This window comes from Penaeus chinensis, chromosome 38 (genome assembly GCF_019202785.1).
Source record: "Penaeus chinensis breed Huanghai No. 1 chromosome 38, ASM1920278v2, whole genome shotgun sequence".
NCBI lineage: Eukaryota > Metazoa > Arthropoda > Malacostraca > Decapoda > Penaeidae > Penaeus > Penaeus chinensis.
In genome coordinates this window covers 28,753,108-28,773,107 of record NC_061856.1, presented here as the reverse complement: position 1 = coordinate 28,773,107, position 20,000 = coordinate 28,753,108, and the positions used below count along the sequence as shown (strand labels likewise).

General features: G+C 47.3%; 1 protein-coding gene across 1 annotated transcript in view; it reads left to right on the top strand.

Moving 5' to 3' along the window:
* Positions 1–20,000, top strand: part of LOC125045861 (transcriptional enhancer factor TEF-1-like) — a gene marked incomplete in the record, with an annotated part of 83,660 nt that overhangs the window by 60,806 nt on the left and 2,854 nt on the right. Inside the window, 6 exon segments of the mRNA XM_047643414.1 lie at positions 15,257–15,384; positions 17,281–17,292; positions 18,666–18,704; positions 18,866–19,035; positions 19,243–19,441; positions 19,947–20,000. The exon segment at positions 19,947–20,000 is cut by the window's right edge and continues 9 nt beyond it. Coding sequence (XP_047499370.1) covers positions 15,257–15,384; positions 17,281–17,292; positions 18,666–18,704; positions 18,866–19,035; positions 19,243–19,441; positions 19,947–20,000 — 602 coding nt within the window.

The window sequence follows — 20,000 nt, the reverse complement described above, 5'->3', positions numbered from 1 at the left end:
TGCGCTTCTCCTGGCGCTTGTGTTACTTTCTGGTGTTGCTTTCGGTTTTGTAATGATTTTTCTTACAATTGCTTCGGCCCTGTGCTGCCTCCCGCCACCGCTCGGGCGTTACTCTGTGGAGTTGTGCTTTGGCGATTCTAACGAAGCAGTCTTTTTCGCCTTTGTTGATCTTTGTTGCCATCGGTGACAGCGTTGCGGTCGGGCCGAGGGACGCCTGTTAACCCTCGGACGGGCGCGGGAGGACGGCCGCCGCCGAGGGCCTCCGCTGTCCTCCGCGGCCGTCTCATTTGTCCCCCTTCATCTCGCCGTCACCCGCGCTGCCAATAACGTCAGCGGCCCCCACTGCCCTCCCGACCCTCCGCTGCTCGTGGCCGCCCTCCGCTCTCGGACGCCCCTCCGCCGCCCTCGCCCTTGCGGAGGACCGGGGGAGGGGGAGGGGGGCGAACAGGACGACCGTCGACGCCTTCCGATGCGCCACCGGTCGTCCGCGCTGGAGCGTCCACTTTCTCCACTTTTTTTTATCTTCCACCTTCCGTCCGTCTCCCTTCTTACGCCAGCCACACGCCTCCTGTTCCTGCCATTAAGGGGAAGATGGACACTGGATTGAGACATTTCGCCAGTTGGAGGAGGGATCTCTCTCTCTCTCTCTCTCTCTCTCTCTCTCTCTCTCTCTCTCTCTCTCTCTCTCTCTCTCTCTCTCTCTCTCTCTCTCTCTCTCCCTCCCTCTCCCTCTCCTTCTCCCTCCCTCTCCCCTCTCCCCTCTCCCTCCCTCCCATCCTCCCCTCTCTTCCTCCTACTTTCCCTCCCTCCTCCTCCTTCTCCTCCTCCTCCCCCTCTCTTTTTTCTCCCTTTTTATCAGGGTTCGCCCATTGCTCTCAATCGCCCCTCGGCCGAGCGAACGAGAGCCGCAGTTTGTGAAAATCCTCCTCCTTGTGTGTGTCTCGCTCTTGGAATTTATCGTGAAAATCGAGGTTCAGCTTTTAATTGAAACTAATCAAATTCTAGATGGAGAGCCTGGATTAGTCGAAAGGGGAGGGAGGGAGGGAGGGGGGTGGGTAGTGGAGGAGGAGAAGTGGGAGGGAGGGAGGGAGATAAGGAGGAGGGAGAAGGGGGGATGAGAGCAGGAGGGGGGGGGGGGGGGGGGGGGAAGGGGGGAAGTAGGGGGGAAAGGGAGGAACAGGAGAAGAAAGGGAGCTGGAGGGGGAAAGGGGAGAAGAGGAGGAGGAGGAGGAGGTGTAGGATAGGAGAGGAGGAAGAGAAGGAAGAGGAGTGGATAGGAGGAAGAGAAGGAAGAAGAGAGGAGAGGAGGAGGAGGAGGAGGAGGGGGGGGAGGATTGATATCAGGTGATTGAACTTCTGTGCTGTTGACGTAGTGGGCAACAAGGGGTCGGGGGACTTGTGCCCTTGTGGTCCCGAGGCCCTCGCTTGTAATAGGCGGCCGCGCACAGACTGATCTTTATGAAGAACTGGATGCCCCGGCCCCCCTCCCCCCTCTCCCCTCCCCCCTCTCCCCTCTCCCCTCTCACTTCTCCCCTCTTTTCCCCCGCTTTCCTCTCTTCGTCCCTTCTCTTCCCTCTCCTTCCCCTATCATTCGCTTTTCTTCCGTACCTCTCCTCCCATTTCTTCTTTCCCCTTTATTCCCCTTCTCCTCTCCTCCCTTACCTTGCTTTTCCTTCGATTCTCTGTTCTCCCTCTCTTCCTTCCTCTCCTTACTTCATCTGTTTTCCTTCCTCCTTCCTCATAACCCGCGTTCCCTTCTCATTCTCCTCATCTCCCTCTCCTCTTCGTCTTCTTTATTTTGTTTCTCCGCTTCCTCTTTTTTCCTCCCCGTTCTCCCCATTCTTTCCTCTTATCTCTTTCTCTCCTGCCTCTCTTGTCTGCGTCCTTTCCTATCTCCCTTTCGCTTTCTTGCGTATCAACAGAAGAAGAAAAATTGACGTGTTCGTTTCCATGCTCGGAAAAAAAATGTGTTCGTTTCCATGCTTGGCTTCCGATCGGTTAGTCTTTTTTTTTTTTTTGGTGATTGTTGTTATTTATTTTCACTTGTCGCGTTACCCGGATGACGAAAGTGCGATAGATAGATTGAACTAAAGGTGTACAAAGTGTCAAAGGAGTTATTATTTAATTATTAAATAAGATAAAAAGAAATCGAGTGGCGCTTCATAGACTGTGAAGAAGGGGCGTGAGAGTGGAATGTGTTATTAGAGTTTGTGGACGCATTTTATTATTATTCTTGTTATTGTTATTACTTTTATTATTGCTGTTCCTATTATTATTGCTATTTGTTATTATTGTTGTTGTTGTTGTTGTTGTTATTACTTTCATTATTTTTGTTATTATTATTTATATTTATTATTGTTATTATTATTATTATTATTGTATTTTTTTTTTTTTTTCTTGCAAATTAATTTCTTGGCGACGTTTTCATTTCTGCGTTTAGGGACTGGTTTTCCTTATCTTTATTGTTGTTTATTGTTTACTGCTTTGCACAGAAGAGAGACCACTTGGAAACCTTTTCAGAGAGAGGAAGAGATAAGATTTTTTTTTTTTTTCTTACTTTCCTTAATCTGTTAATTATTTTGTTTTTTTATCACAAACGAGTTTCTCTGTGATGAGGGGTCAGTTTTTTTTTTTTTTTTTTTCTCTCTTTTTTTTTTTTTTTCTTTTTTTTTGAGGGGGGGGGAGGGGCTAAATAATGAACCAAAAAAGCGTGGAGGAAGAAAACGAAGAAGCGAAGAAGATGAGAAGAGGAAGAAGGAGGAGAAGCAGGAGGAGCGAGGAAAAACAAACTCCTCCCGACCTCGTCCTTGAGAAACATCCTCTCCCTCCTGGTCCTCCTTCCACACCCTTCCCTCGTCCTTCTCCCTTTCCCCTCCCTTTCCCCTCTTCCTTTTCATTTCCCAGTCCTTTCCCCTTCTTTGCTCACTTGCCTCTTCCCTCCCCCATTCCCTGTTTTCTTCTCCCTTCGCCTCTTTCCTCCCTCTTCCCTTTTCCCTTCTTCTCCCTTCCCTTTTCCCTCCCCCTTCCCCTCTCCCTCCCCCTTCCCTTTTCCCTTTTCCTCCCTTCGCCTTGTCCGTCTCCCTTCACCCCCCCCCCCCCCATTCCTGAGGATAGCCCCGGATACCCTTCCACATGAAGGATGCCCAGTCGCGGCGCCCGCCCGCTGCCACGGCTGGATTAGGATAACAAGATAGCCGAGAGATGAGCAAATCAAAACGAAAAAGAAAAAGAAAAAACGTGTTTAATTTCCGCTTGCGGCTGGCGGCAGATGCAGCATTGGCGGCGGCGGCGGCGGCGGCGAGTGATGAAAGCATACGAAACGTTCCGCTCGGCAAGGCAAGTCATCTCTCCCCTCGCTCCTCCTCTCCACCCCTCCCCTTCTCCCATCTTCCCTCCCCTCCTCCCCACCTTCCATCCTCCTCTCCCCTTCTCATCCCTCCGTAGTTCCCGTCCTCCCCAACGCTCTCCTTCCGTTCTTCCCTTGCTCCCCAACACAGCCTTCCCTCCTTCCCCTTTTCCTCCTCCTCCCTTTCTCCTCCTCCTCCTCCTCTTCCTCCACCTCCTACATCTCTCCCCTCCCTCCCTCCCTCCCTCCCTCCCTCCCTCAAACACAGCACATCGACGCTTTGAGTGCCGAAGAAAAGAATATTGAGCAGCAGGGAAAAACATTTTGATAGTTTAATTAACGCTCGGGGCTCGGGAATGAGCTGAAAAGGGTAGAGCGAGAAGGGAAAAAAAACAAAAAAAAAAAAAAAAAAAAAATAAAAAAAAAAAAAAATAAAAAAAAACAAAACAAAAAAAAAAAAAAAAACCAAAAAAAAAAAAAACCCTCCTTTTATCCACATTGGAAACCCAGGGAAAAAGGGGAACGGGGGGGGAAAGGAAAAAAAGAAGGGGAAAAAAAAGGGAAGGGGGTCGGGAGAGGGAAGGGAGGGGAGGAGAAGGGAGGGGGGAAGGGAAAGGGGAAGGGAGGGGAGGGGGAAAGGGGAAAGGGGAAAGGGGGAAGATGGGGTGGGGGGAGGAAGGGGGAATTGGGGAGGGAGGAAAAAGGGGAGGGAGGGGTAGGGGGGAGGGGTGGGGGAAAGGGGGAAAGAAAGGAAAAGGGGAGGGAGGAGAGGGGAAGAGGGAGAAAGGAAAAGGGGAGGGAGGAGAGGGGAAGAAGGAGAAAGGAATAGGGGAGGGAGGGTAAGGACAGAGGGAGAAGGGAAGAGTGGGTGGATAGATGGTTAGGCGAGGAGAAGGAAGGAAGGAGAGAAAGGAGGAAGGAGAACGAGAACGAGAAGAAAGGGTAGAAAGAGAAATGAGAAGTAGGAGAAGGAGAAAGAGGGAGAAAGGGGAGAAGGAAACAGTAGCAGCGCGTTCAGAAGAGAGAATGGGACGTAAGACGAGGGCGCAACATAAAAGAAAACTTAACAGGAATGAAAATAAAAAGTACATTAACCAGGATTAATCAAACAAAACAAAACAACCTTGAGCTTGTTAATCTGCTTATAGTCCCTGGCTAACCTTGCGTCTCCTGGAAAGAGGAAAGGTGCGCGTGTATTATCATTGTAGGTAATGCAATATTGCCGTTCGTTGGCAAATGACAATTTATCGGGGGAAAAGGGAAAAGAGAGAGACAGACAACAAAACAGACAGACAGACAGACAGACAGAAGAGAAACGGAGAGAAAAAGAGAGAAAAGGAGAGAGAAAGAGAGAGAGGAGAGAGAGAGAGAGAGAGAGAGAGAGAGAGAGAGAGAGAGAGAGAGAGAGAGAGAGAGAGAGAGAGAGAGAAAGAGAGAGACAGAGAGAGACAGAGAGAGACAGAGAGAGAGACAGAGAGAGAGACAGAGAGAGAGAGAGAGAGAGAGAGAGAGAGAGAGAGAGAGAGAGAGAGAGAGAGAGAGAGAGAGAGAGATTGAGAGAGAGAGAGAGAGAGAGAGAGAGAGAGGAAGAGGAAGAGAAACAGAAACAGAGAAACAGACAGACAGAGAGTGAGAGAGAGAGAGAGACATTTAAATGGACTGCTTGATTGTTCTGCTGATATTGAGAGACTTGCAAGATAAGTGCTTTTTTATGCGCCATAATTTCGAATATTCTCCGGCGATCGAGCTCTGGATAACGGACTAGTGAATCTTAATTGATGATGTGATGCTGGACGAGAGGGAAGAGGGAGAGGGAAAAAGGGTGGGGGAGGAGATGGAGGAGGAGAAGAGAAGGGTGATGGGAAGGAGAGAGGGAAGGCGATGAAGAAGGAGAGGGAAAGGCGGGAAAGAAGAAAGAAAGGTAGACGGAGAGAAACAAAAACAAACATGTACGAGACTAGTACAAAAAAAAAGACAAGCAAAAGGACAAAGACAAAATAATAAGAAGAGAGGAAAGGGCGTAAGGGGGAGGGGGGCGAGGGAGGGAGAGGAAGAGGAGGAGAGAAGGGGGTAAAGAGGTTCTTCCCCTCAGGCAAGACGGCTAATAAAGCGATGGTTATGTCTTCTTCAAAGAGGGGAGCTTGACTCGCGGAAGAAAAAGCGGCAAACTTGTTGACAAAATTGACGCAATGTTCCTTTCAATTTTTTTTTTTTTTTTTTTTTTTTTTTTTTTTTTTTTTTTTTTTGTTCTTTTCTTCCCGGGCGGGCCAAGTTAGTTTGTCTGAAGTGAAGTCCCTGATTGGTATTTTTTTTATTATTCTTTACCGTGCGCCGTAGTCGGGGAGTTATTGATATGAATTTGCGGCGGGTGGGGGGGGGGGGAGGAAGGGAGGAGGAAGAAGCGGAAAGTGTGGGGGGAGGGGGGGGAAAGGGAGAGGAAGAGGCGGAGGGTGTGGGGGGAGGGGGAGGGAGGGAGAGGAAGAAGCAGAGGGTGTAGGGGGAGGGGGAGGAAGGGAGAGGAAGAGGCGGAGGGTGTGGGAGGAGGGGGAGGAAGGGAGAGGAAGAAGCAGAGGGTGGGAGAAGTAGAGGGAAGGGAAGGGAAGAGAGAAAGGGGAGCCAGGGAGAGATGGGGATGGGAAGGGGAATGAAGAAGGAAGAGGAAAAGGGAGAAAAGAAGGTTGAGAGAGCAAGGGGTGGAGGGCGAGAGGAAAGAAGAGGAGGAGGAGGAGGAGGCGAGGAAGGGAAGAGAGTAAGGAGGAGAGAGTAAGAGGGGTGGGGAAGGGAAGGGGAGAAGGGGGTCAAGGGATAGAGAAGGGGAAATGAGAAGGGCGGGAAGAACGGGGGGGGTTAAGGAAAAGGGTTTTTAACAGATGGTAGATTTAGGAAGGGTGAAGAGAGGAAGGGGAAGGGGGGAGAAAAAAAGGATTTGAAAAGGGGAAAAAGGGGAAAGGGATGGGAAAGCGAGGAATGGGATGAAAGCATCGTGAGGGGAAAGGAAAGGGGAAATTAAAAGAGGGGAAGGATATAAACACCGATAAATAGCGGGTTGAAAGCCGAGTAGACTGATGAGAGAGAGAGGGGGAGAGAGAGAGAGAGAGAGGAGAGGAGAGAGAGCAGAGAGAGAGTGAGAGACGAGGAGAGAGGAGAGGAGAGAGAGAGAGAGAGAGAGAGAGAGAGAGAGAGAGAAGCTATTAGGGGACCTGTGAATGAGAGACAAAGGAAAATGAAAGACAGGGAGAGTGAGATCACGATAAAGGAGTGACGATCGTAAGTGGAAGAGGAATAAGCGGATGATTCCAGGCAACGGAAGAGAGAAAAAAACAAAAGAAAAGGGGGAGAGGAGAGGGAAACAGATGAAGGGAAAGGGCCATAGACAAAGAGAATGTACGGGATGATAAAGACACGGGGACGAAAGGGGGAAGAGAGGAAGAGGGAGGGAGTGACAAGAAAAAAACAACGTAGAAGCAGGAAGCGAAAAGGGGGAAGAATGACAGAATGTGATAATGCAAGCAGACAAGGGCCAGGACGTGAAGGAGGAGACGCAAGCACGCAAGCAAGACGGCCGAGGGAGAGGAGGGTCAGGGAGCAGAGGACGGCCCGTGTCGAGGTCCTGAGGGACCCCCTTATAAGGTGCTGCTCTCTCGCTCTCTCTCTCTCTCTCTCTCTCTCTCTCTCTCTCTCTCTCTCTCTCTCTCTCTCTCTCTCTCTCTCTCTCTCTCTCTCTCTCTCCCCCCCCCCCCACACACACACACACACACACTTCCTAGTGCTCTCGCCCACCCACCTTCTCGCTGATACCCGTTATCTATTTTATCACTGAATGGTCCCGATACTCTCGTCTGTATTTATTCATACGATTTTTTTTTTTTTTTTTTTTTCTTTTTCGTTGCGGGAAGAAGCGCCTGAGAAACATTCCAATCGCCCGAAAGTTCGTGGCCGGAAATGATTGATTCCGGATTTTCCCGCGCGCGCCTTTTTTTTTTTTTTTTTTTTTTTTTTTTTTTTTTTTTTTTTTTTTTTTGAAAGTCGTTTCCGTGAATCGCCCCTTGTGAAATGGCGAGCGGGAGAGGGCCGGCTGTCAACCCGCTCGGTGCGTCTCGGCCGTGTTGCAACGCTTTGAAGGAAGGCACAGGTGTAGGTGGGGGCTGGGTGGGGACGGTAAAGGTACTCTCGTGTGATAAGCTTGCAACTTGCAATGCAGCGTCTACGACCATCTGATGGAGAGGGAGAGAGAGAAAGAGAGAGAGAGAGAGAGAGAGAGAGAGAGAGAGAGAGAGAGAGAGAGAGAGAGAGAGAGAGAGAGAGAGAGAGAGAGAGAGAACGACACAGGGAAATAGATAAATAAGTAAATAAAGCACTGTCGTAACGAGAAAGTGCACGCACTGCCTCGCACGCCGGGAAGTCGAGAAGTATGCGCCACACACGTAACTTTTCCTCCGAATTTCTGCCAAGGGGGCGCGATAATCTGCATGTGATTCTTTCGAGGACTTGCGTTTGTGGGTTTGTCGGGGGGTGGGGGTGGGGGGGGGGGGGGGTCATTCGGTAGAGCCAAGGTGAAGCGCAGAAGAAATAAGGAAGCGAAGACGTGTGTGTGTGTGTGTGTGTGTGTGTGTGTGTGTGTGTGTGTGTGTGTGTGTGTATGTGTGTGTGGTAAGAAAGAGCGGTGGGAGGGAGGTAAGGAGGTAGGGTGGGGAGGAGAGGAGGAAGAGGTGGAGAAGGAGGACGATGGGGGAGGAGGAGGAGGAGGAGGAGGAGGAGGAGGAAGAGGAAGAGAGGGGGGATGGGGGGGTGGGGGTGCGAGCGCGCAAGACAAGTGTAGTAAATAAGTGGCCTGACAAGAGGTGTACAAGTAACCGTAATACGAGAAAGTTACAGAACTGGGGAGAGCGGGTACCCCCCTCCCCTCCCCCTCCCCCCTTCGCCACCTTCTGAACCTCACCTTCACGCGGACAGACAGACGCACCAACGCACGATCAAAGAACTATTGACGAAGGAGTTTGGGGCATAGGGCACGCCAGTAGCCGAGTGTCACGTGACAGGGAAGGGCAGCACCGAGCAAGGAGAGAGAGAGAAAGAGAGAGAGAGAGAGATAGATAGAGAGAGAGAGAGAGAGAGAGAGAGAGAGAGAGAGAGAGAGAGAGAGAGAGAGAGAGAGAGAGAACGACAACGACAACGTGGTGCATAATAAACACGTGGGCTGTTCTACTTGTTCCCCTCTCCATCATCTCCTTCATCGTCTCCTCCTCCCCCACACCCTTCTTCCTTTTTTCTTTCATCGCCGTCGTTTTCTCCTCCGTTCATTGTCTTCTTCGTCTTATTCGTCGTCGTCCTCCTCCTCCTCCTCCTCTTCTTCCTCCTCCACCTCCTCCTCTTCCTCCTCCTCCTCCTCCTCCTCCTCCTCCTCCTCCTCCTCTTCTTCTTCCTCCTCCACCTCCTCCTCTTCCTCCTCTTCCTCCTCCTCCTCCTCCTCCTCCTCCTCCACCTCCTCCTCCTCCTCCTCCTCCTCCTCCTCCTCCTCCTCGCCCGCCCGCCCGTGTGCCGCCCACTTCTCCTTTGTTGCCTGAGACGTTGCTCATTGTTGCCGCTGTTGGTCCGGGCATGACTCATCCGCAGCCCAATTGGGGAGCGCTCGAGCTGGTGGCGGCGTGGCGAAGGCGCTGGCTGGTGTGGCGGGAGCGCTTCGGTGTGGTGTGCTGGTGTGACGTGGTGTGCTGTTTTGTGGTTGAGTCCTGGCGTGGTGTGATGTGCGAGGTGGTGCTGCGTTGTGGCGTGGCTGCGGTGTGGCGTGGCTGCGGTGTGGCGTGGCTGCGGTGTGGCGTGGCGGCACTCCTGACAACTGTCGCCTCGCCACGCTTTGCAAAAGCCTCTTGACCATCTTTCGGGAATCTTGGTGCGCCGTGGGCGGCCAGGAGGCAGATGCTATGGTCATCGGGTGGGCGGGGAGAGAGAGAGAGAGAGAGAGAGAGAGAGAGAGAGAGAGAGAGAGAGAGAGAGAGAGAGAGAGAGAGAGAGAGAGAGAGAGAGAGAGAGAGAGAGAGAGGCAAGCCTTTGGGGTTTGCGTGGGTAGAAGATGTTTAGTGAGAGGTGGTTGTAAAGGAGGCGAGTGCGCTGGTCGTGGCGGTGGTAGTGGTAGTGGTGGTGGTGGTGGCCGTCTTAACCCTTCCCCCACCCCTCCCTCTCCCTCTTACCCCGAGGGCACCGGCCACCTCCCTACCCGTCGGGTTGCGATATCTTGCAGAAGCTGTGCAACCCCCACTAAGTGACTCGTCCCGTCCTACCCTACACGACTCCCTCGCATCATCACGTGCAACATGTGGCCGTTGCTTATCCCGAGGGCCCGCGGGGGCTCGGAGGGGGGGTGGAGGGCGCGGGGGCGGGACTGGAGGGGGAAGGTGATGGTGGAGGACACATTTGAATTGTCTGGTTTAAAGGACACGCCATCGCGGGCGCCACAACAGTGCTTGACCTCCCTCCACACACGCGCGCGTCTCTGCTTCTGCCAGGAAACAGGAATAAAAAAGGAGTTGAGAAAGTGAAGAATGAGAAGTACAAAGAGAAAAAGGACGTAGAGGAGAAGAGGAGGAGGAACTTAGGTATAGGAATAGGATGAAGAGGAGGATAAATGCGGACGAGATGTAGGAGAACGAGGAGAGGGAGAGACGGGGGCAAGGAGCAAGCGAAAGGAAGGAGTTGGAGGTGGGAGTGGAGACAATAAGGAGAAGGAGGAGGAGGAGGAGGACGACGACGATGACGAGGAGGACCCGGAAGGGTTTGGTCTGCGGGAGTCATCGGGAATCAGCGCGGCCTAATAGCACGCTTCCTCTCGCCCCGTGCATCTCGAAGGAGGTGTGACTCAGCGGGAACCGACGCCGATAAAGATAGTGGTTAAAGATGTCGACAGACGATCATCGCGGCTCGAGCGGGAGAGGCTGGGAGTCCCATGGAGGGGGGGGAGGGTAGAGGGGGAAGAGGGGAGGGAGATGTTGCATGATCAGCCATGTGGTGTCTATTGACCCGAATGTTTGTTTGTTTGTGTGTTTGAGTGAGTGATATGCCGTCTTCCCTGTCCTGTTACGTTCTCTCTCTCTCTCTCTCTCTCTCTCTCTCTCTCTCTCTCTCTCTCTCTCTCTCTCTCTCTCTCTCTCTCTCTCTCTCTCTCTCGTTCCCTCCTTCCTTCCCCGCACCTCTATCTCCAGGATACACCTCAGATGTTGTCCCAAGACAGTGCCCGTGCTCATCGCACTCACCTCACCAACACCACTCTTGTTATCAACCCTTCCCCCTTCCCCCTTCCCCCCGTTTGCCGCACCCTTCCTCTGCCCCGTCCCCCCCCCTCCCCCTCCCTCACCCCTCAGTCTCCCTGTTGTTGTAACGATACGCCCGAGGGTGAGTTAGGAGCCTCGAGGCAAAGGTAAGCGAGGGGGATGCGGAGCGAAGGACAGGAGGCGAATGGTAGAATCGAGATGAGGGAGGGAGGGGGGGAGAGAGAGAGAGAGAGAGAGAGAGAGAGAGAGAGAGAGAGAGAGAGAGAGAGAGAGAGAGAGAGAGAGAGAGAGAGAGAGAGAGAGAGAGAGAGAGAGAGAAAAAGAAGAAGAAGGAGTAGGAGAAGGAGGAGAGGAAACGAGAGAGTTGTGCTTATACTTGATAATTCCCTGAGCCTCCCGCGGCGAAGATCACCCCCCCCCCCCCCCGCTCTCCTCCCACCGGTGGCCTGACTAACGAGGAGTGACAGTAGTGCAATGAATGATAACATGACACCTTTAAAAACAGATGAACACGTTTAATTTCCGCAACGCCCGAGTGTTATTCCGGCAAGTGATCCGGCTGTGAGACTGCATAAAGGCCAGAGTCGGTGTCAAGCAGCACTGTCTGCCATTGCGATGCAGCTGACACCGGAGAAGAAAGTATTCCAGCTGAGAATCCTGCGGTTCAAGCATGCACGCAGTCAACTCGAATCCTAGAACAAGGGTCTTTCCCTGATACACCTATCCACCCCCATCCTCCCTCCCCCTCCCCCTCTCCTTTCTCCCTTTTCTCCCTCCTCCTCCTCCTCCTCATCTTCCTCCTCCTGTCACCGGTTCCCCTCTCCTCGCACCCCCTACCCCTCCCCTCGCCCCTTCCCTTTCCCCCCCATCCCTCCCCCTCCCTTTCCCGACCGAGGACGGGGAAGGGCGTGCGTGGGAGGGCGTGATGGGCGCCGGTGTGATCCTCTGAGATGTCCGGTGAATAGCAGGGGCGTCGTAACTCACCTCCCTTCGTGGCGCCGCTAGGGGGGGGGGAAGGGGTAGAGGGAGGGAGGGGACGGCTAGAGGTAGGGAGAGGGGGTAGGAAGAAGGGGGTAGGAGGCAGTGGGATGGTAAAGAGGGAGGGAGGATGAAAGGGCTAAGGGAGAGAGGAGAGATGAAAGGGATAGAGAGGGACGGAGTGAGGAAAGGGGAAAGGGAAGGGGAGAAAAGGAGGAGGACGAGGGGCAGAGGGAGAAAGGATACATTTTGTGAGTTGGGGAAGTTGAAGAAAGGATTGGTTTGTGGGATGCTCAGTGTGAGTGCTAGAAACTGTTAGATGCGTTTAGAAAGCAGATAACACGAGAGGGAGAGCGGGATTATGAAAAAAGTAAATAGTGGAAGGAGAGAGAGAGAGAGAGAGAGAGAGAGAGAGAGAGAGAGAGAGAGAGAGAGAGAGAGAGAGAGAGAGAGAGAGAGAGAGAGAGAGAGAGAGAGAGAGGAAGTCGGGAGAGGGCAGGTTGTACCACTGGTAAGGTAACGGTGTAACGCTCGCTCTCTTGCCACCACTGCCCGCGCCTTGCCCTCTGCCCCCTCCCCCCTGCCCCCTGCCCCCTCTGCCACCTTTCCTTCTCTCTCTCTCTATCTATCTATCTATCTGTCTATCTATCTCTCCCTCCCTCCCTCCCTCCCTCCCTCTCTCTCTCTTATTTCTCCCTTCGTTTCCATCTCCGTTTCTCTCTCCCCCTTCTCCTCCTCCCTCCCGCTTCTAAACGTCTCCCTTCCCCCATTCCCCTTTCCCCACCTCCCTTTCATTCATTCTCCTCCTCGCCTTCTTTTGTACAAGCAGAGAGCGGGTGTTGTGGAGGGAAGGCGCAGGTGTAGTAGAGATTAGGTGTGTTGGGGGGGAGGTGGATGGGGGGGGAGGGTTGTGGTGGATTTGGAACATCGCATCCTCCTCCTCCCTCCTCCCTCCTCCCTCCTCTCCCTCCCCTTCCTCCCCTCCTTCCACCTCTCTCCCTTATATCCCGCTACTCTCCCTCGTCCCCATGTTAGTCTCTCTTTCTCCCTACCATCTTCCTCCTTCCCCCCCTCTCTCCCTCCCCCTGCCATCCCCTATGGCTTGTGTCATCTTAGCGTAAGTGCTTCTCGAACCGCCTTGTCCAATCTCTCGCTCGTCGCCTTGACCTCGGTTTGGCGGGTAATCTGCTTACGGCTGTTTGTATTTTCGCGGGTGCTTCTGGGTCTTAGGGAATACCAGTTCAGGGAAAAAGAAAAGAAAAATCTCTTCCTTCAGAAGTAACGATCGTCCGTCCAGTTACAACATTTGCATGGAAGAAATGTCATCGGCATTTTGACATGTGCACCGTCGCTGGGGATATATTTCTCCTGTCCTCCCAACTCAGTGCTTTATCCTTCCGCTCAAAACAAAAGTAATAAAAGTTCTGAGGTGTTATCTCGTGGATCGTCTTGCTTTTCTTGTGTTTTATATAATTGCGTATTTTGTGTTGCGTATTATTTTGTTTGTTTGTTCGTCTTTCTTTCTTGGGTTGTTTTTTTATTTGTTCCCGCGTGCTCATCTTGTTGCCAAGTTCTCTTTGTTTCTCTCTCTCTCTCTCTCTCTCTCTCTCTCTCTCTCTCTCTCTCTCTCTCTCTCTCTCTCTCTCTCTCTCTCTCTCTCTCTCTCTCTCTCTCTCTCTGCGCGCGCGCGCGCGCGTGTGTGTGTGTGTGTGTGTGTGTGTGTGTGTGTGTGTGTGTGTGTGTGTGTGTGTGTGTGTGTGTGTGTCTGTGTGCGTGTGTGTCTGTGTGTGTCTGTCTACCTGTTTATGGTAAAACCAAATCCTTGGGTATATTATGATAGAAAACAGCAGCGTCCAAGCACCCATAACGTCACGTACTATCGGCTCGCCACCGCCTGCTGTGTGTCATTCGGGTTCACTTTGGAGTCGCAAGAAAAATCGAGCAGCTTTGCCACAATTTTTTTCTTTTTCTTTTTGCCTTGTGATCCTCGGGGAACCGCTGCTGCTGTTGTCTGCTCCCGGTTGCCACGTACTTACGGGCTTCCATCAACGCTTATGATTCACCTAATGAGAGCAAGAACGTGGATTTGAGACCGTCTGAGGGCAGTGGGCCTGCTTTGCGTTGGACTCTCGGGCGGCGGTGAACGTGTGCCGTAGCGTTCGGCGGAAGCTGTTTCGTAAAGTGGTTGTTTCGCTCAGCCTTTCGGTTAATGGCTTCGAATTTAAGCCAAGAAAACGAGCTTCGGGAACCGCCTGGTCGCACCTGCCCTGCGGTCATCTCTTAGTAATCAACTTGGGGCCCATTAAGGTCGTCTTTGTGTTTTATGGCAACGAGAGAGGCGCCTCTACCGCGCATCTGCATAAGCACCATTTTTGCCTGTTCTCCCTTGACAATAAGGGAACCCCTCCCTTTGGCACAGGCGAGTTTCCATATAGTCATGAACATTTAATAACAACGCATTGGTAAACTCGCGATCTCTTTGTCGCTGCCTCTCGTTTTCTTCATAAGCGGTCACGTAAGATAATCTTGTCCCTTTGGTGGTTAAAATCGCCGGGATATCGGGAAATTGAAGCATATCCTTGAAAAATGGTGCAATGTTCCGTTAGTTGTGGCAACCGCTGCGGAGCTGTATCCGAACACTGCGAATTTCATGCATTTGAAGCTGTTAAAAAAAAACTTTATTTTTCGGGAGTTCCTTTTCAGAATAATAATACTATGTAGGTCGATAACTCATCGCGAGGGAATACGAAAATATGTAGCGTGGAAGTTGTAAGCTGGCCGTAAATCGTAGACTTCAAAAAATATTAATAACAGTGATAAAATCATGAACTCAATGCATGATTCGCTTTCCACTGGACTTCGTTTACCATTATCTTTGACATTAAGTTGTGAATTTGTGAGATACATTCACGCACAGTCTTCGTAGCTGTTGCCTCGGCTTATGAGAAAGACAAACAAATTGCACCAAGTTAAAATCGCCGCGTCTCAAGAAAAAAAAATGCAGGTGCGCCATCATAATAACGTTTTGTTTTATCGGAGTGTGGGGAGGGGGGGGGCAGGGGCAAGAAAAAAACTGTTGATTTTTTATTCTTTGAATTTAATATCTGATGTACGTTTTCTTTCCAGTGGTTTTCAGAGAGAGTGAGTGAGTGAGAGTGTGAGTGAGTTTCTATAAATAGACAAAGTGTATATATGGAATATGTGCTTTTGCACATGTTCACAAATGTATGTAGTAATCATATGCTAAGATGTCTCACGCTCCCATGCCTTTTATTCGCTGCATTAAAACCTTTTGCTGAATTGTTCATTTGTTCCATCACCCCCCACCCCCCTTGCAGTTCACTCGCTGATCTGCTGTTGTTGTACCATTGACTTGTACCAATCAGTTTCCAGATTTACGAAGTTTCTTTGTTCATATTATACCAATTTTATTTGTACCAGACATGTACCTCGTTTATACTACTTGGACCACTTGTACCATTGATAAGCCATATGTATGACACTCTTATTACTTACATGTACCATTTACACCACTCGGTATTCATATACCCCCACATGTACCACTTGTACCATCCTTACGCCCCATTTGCACCATTAATTCTTGCCATTTGTATGCTCCATTGGTCTCGCTGGCGCCCCATGACTGACCCCCTTCCTCCCCCCACAGGCCGCAACGAGCTGATCGCCCGCTACATCAAGCTCCGGACAGGCAAGACCCGAACCCGCAAGCAAGTTTCATCTCACATCCAGGTTCTCGCGAGACGCAAGCTGCGCGAGATCCAGGCCAAGCTCAAGGTGAGGGAGAGAGAGAGAGCGTTCGATTCCTTTGTGAAGGGGGGGGGGGGGGGTTCTGAATATCTCCCCCCCCCCCTTCGAGTAGTTTAGGATTGGATAGTGATTCCTTGACTTATAGATATATGTGTTTGTGGGTGCGTATGTATGTATGTATATATTTTTATATTCATATGTATGTATGTATACCGTGTATATATATATATTTTTTTTTTCCGTTTGTATCTTTGGTTTTGTTTCCTTTTCTTCAATTTCCATGCCTTCCCTTCTTCCATATCTTTCCTCGTTCTCCTCTTCGCCATCCCTCTTTTCCCTTTTCCTCTTCATCGCCTCTCCTCTATTTTCTCTTCTTTCCTTCTGTCCACTTTCTCTCTTCATCCTTCCTGCCCCTCTCGCTTCTCCCCCCCCCCCCCTCCTCCTTCCCTCCCAAGTTTTATTTATTATTATAATTGGTATTTCTATTAGTATAAGGAAAGCTGTGAACGCGAATGATTGTTTTTTTCCAAATCCTAATTGCTTTTAAACCATAGAACTAACAAAGAGGCTGCGCTATACTACCAGATGCAAGATTTTTGAAAGATCTTTATGGAAATGTTGACAAATGTGTTTATTAAGTTTGGGAAAGATTACAATGTTCTATATGAGTTTTGTATCTGCTTTAGACACGAAAATTTTCCCCACGTGTATGAATTTGCGTTAATGTCATAATTAGCATTGTGCTATATTGGCCTGTTATTTAATATACCTATTATACTTGAAATAATTCTTTTAAAACTTACAAAAACATAATTAGTTACATTTCTTATCAATTAATATCTCTACCTTGGTGTAGATCAAAGTTAATGCTGGGACATATTTTAGAAATTTACATAAATGTTATTGTTTTAATTGGATGCTTGAAAAATCTTTACCAAATGAGACGTGAAAATGACATTAGTGTTTGTTTTTTTTCCTATGTAGTGGAAGTGCAAGATTCGTTTTATTTCTAATTGTACTTATTAATGCTTTTACCCATTAATGTTTTGGCTGCCATTAATGTTATTTTTCCCACATAAAGACAACCTCAATTGTGACGGAAAATAAGTGTTGTATGCAATTTACCCCTGGTACAGTGTTACAGCAAATCTATATAACAAATATTAATCTTCGTGGTCTTACAGGGGAAAGATAGACAGATACACTTTTTGTATAGACAATACTGGGTTAGGAATATCGTTAGTTTAACACAGCTTAGCTTTCTCTAGATGTGACTTGTCATTGTAGCAACTGTTTTGACTAGGGTATATACATATTGTGTGTGTGTATGTGTATGTAAATGTGTGTGTGTATATATATGTATGTATATATATATATATATATATATATATATATATATTTATATATATATATATATATATATATATATATATATATATATATTTATATATATATATATATATATATATATATATATATATATATATATATATATATATTTATATATATATATATATATATATATTTATATGTATATATATATATATATATATATATATATATATATATATATATTTATATATATATATATATGTGTGTGTATATATATATATATATATATATATATATATATATATATATATATATATATATATACACACACACACACACATACACGCATACAGACACACATATACATATACATATACATTCATACATGTACATATGCATATGCATATACATATATTTATGTTTATGTGTGTGTATATATATGTATATGTATATACAGGTATACATGTATGTATAGACAGTGCTGTATACTTTTATATATATATGAAAATAAAACTACTAATAAGTTCACAGATCAGGCATTCACATGGCTTTTAGTTCGCATGACTCACACATCCATTTTTCTTTTTGCAGGATGTACCAGGGGTAAGGCTGGAGTCTTTGCTTTGTTCCTCAGCTGGGTGTTGTGGTGTGTACCTCACCTAACGTAAACCGAGCCACAAATGCCTCCTTGGGGCATGGGCGCTTCATAGGCGCTTTTCCTTTTTTCCGTTGTTTTAAGAAAGAATCCTGCTTGAAAAAAAAAAAGCTATATATATATATATATGTATATATGTATACATATGTGTATGTATGTATGTGTATATGTCTATATATGTGTGTATATATATGTGCACCCTATGTGACTTGACTTGCCCAAGGTGTTGTAGGAGGATGAAGCTCCTGAGTGAAGCAAGTTAGGATCTCACGTGTCAATTGTTGTTCAACCTCGAACTGTAATCTAGAATCCCATTTATCGCCTATCCAGAGCATTCCCAAATGCATTAAGAATGTATTGGAATGATTTTCACAAATGGAATTTGGTTAGGTGTTAAAATCTGTGAACTAGATTATAATTAGTTTGAATTGTACAATGGATTGATCATGTGTGTTTCTGTTGGTATGCCTCTGTACCTACTACAGTCTTCCTACTGTTTCACTGGGACTGACATTATTTTGCAATGTAACAAGTGGTGAAAAAATGCATTTGCACCAGAGCACATGTAGCAGTTGTTGAGTAGCTGAGTATGAATTCTTGTAGCACACCATACTATTTCACTGCCTGCCTGAGGTTAAAGGGAAGGCTTCACTGTTAAAAAATACTCATTAACTTATTACTGCTCTTCTGGTACCTTATATTCTCTGTAACAATCAGTTTCTGATCTCTATGTAGTAATCTTAAGTCCCATAAGAATTTCTTTACCTCTGATAGGAATTGTTCTTTCTGGAAAGAAGTTTTAACACTCTTTTCTCCTTTGATATTCTTATCCACAAGGGATTTTTACCTTGTATTGATCTTGTACATTTGCATGATTTTTTTCTTTCTTTTTTTTCTGTGTACTTCTACCATTGTTGTGAAGTAGATAACATGGTGGTATGGTAAAAGTTACTATTTACTTTTAGTATTTCTTTAAAAAAAGAACAAAAAACTTTTTAACATTAACTTTGTTGCAGATGATATTTTTTCCTCCAAAGTTTTATTTAAGTAAAGTATTCATGGCTAAAGCTTCTAAGATTTATACTTGATTCTCCAGAGACTTTAGGATAACTTGCCATTTTAATTTACATAAGAGCTGTGGAGAGTACATTCTTATTTTTATATTTTCACACCAAGAGCAGAAGTACAGTACACTTACATTTTGGGATACTTCATACACAAGAAGTTTGAATAAAATTGCCACATATAGTGTCATTACATTATGTGTCGAAAATCATTAATATTTACACGTACTTAACCAGACTTTTGTACCTTATTTTAGGGCTGCACATCAGAAGAAAATGGCGGAATGCTTAGACTGGTGAGTGACAATCAACAGCTTAGTTTTATTCTAAAAAGAAATGCAATAGATGCACAGCGATCAGATTCATGTGTTTCGATATTTTGCATATGAAATAGAAACGTACATGGTATATCAGTGAATCGTACATGGAACTAACATGTTACATATACCCCCCCCAGGACGCTGCCACAAAAGAAAAAGCACTGCAGACAATGTCCTCCATGTCGTCTGCGCAGATCGTGTCCGCGTCAGTGATGCACAACAAGGCGTCCCTTGGGTTACCTCCTCCTCCTGTGTCATATGCCAGTGCTTTTTGGCAAGGAGGTCTTCAGGCTGGAACAAGTCAAGAGTAAGTTGGGATGATGTGATGATGAGTGTCCTTTGTTTCCCTGGAATGGTGACTCATATTTGATAAGTCTTAGATTAGGAGAGCTGGAATTGGTGTGAAGATATTGTATTCTTTCAAAGGAACGTAAATTTGGACATGCAACTGTAAAGCATCTCACTCGTATCACATTCTTCTTCTTTTAACTAATGACACTTTCCCCCCCTCTAGTGTCAAGCCTTTTGCTCAGTCCGCCTTTGGCATGGGCAGCGAAACAAAGCCTGGAACAGGAGGCATGAGCGGCCTCCTACAGCCAGCCGCGGCACCCTCTGTCACAGTGCCACCGTGGGAGGGAAGATCCATCGCCACCCAGAAGCTGCGACTTGTTGAGTTTAGTGCTTTCATGGAGTCCCAGAGAGATCCAGACACAGTAAGATGTTATTGTTGTTTTTTGCTGTTATGTTATATTTTGTCTTCTTTTCTTCTCTCAGGATTTTGTTTTTGGTTTATGAATTCCATGTACATATTGGTATTTAAACTGTATTGATGATATATGTTGAAATTTTTATATGAGATATATTACAGCAAAATTTACAATTGTTTGTACTTTAGAGTTGCTTTTACAAGATATATATTTTAAGTGTTCATTGTGACAAATGTAGAAAAAAATATGAATGAGAAAGAGTATCTTCCAAGTGCAAGAGATCTATTAGACCAGATTATAATTTTGTCAGGAATAAATTTATTTCTGATGAAAATATAATGGATATCAGTCAGATACATCTCTTGCACTGTGAAAATATTCAGTCTCATACCTTTTTCTACATATGTATGTGTTTTTAAAATTTGAAATTTGAAATGAGTAAGAATTATAGTTGTTAGTACTTATATTTGGGTATATAATTGGGTTTTAATTATAATTTTTTTATTTTCAGTATCAGAAGCATCTGTTTGTTCACATAGGTGGACCCACGACATATGCAGATCCA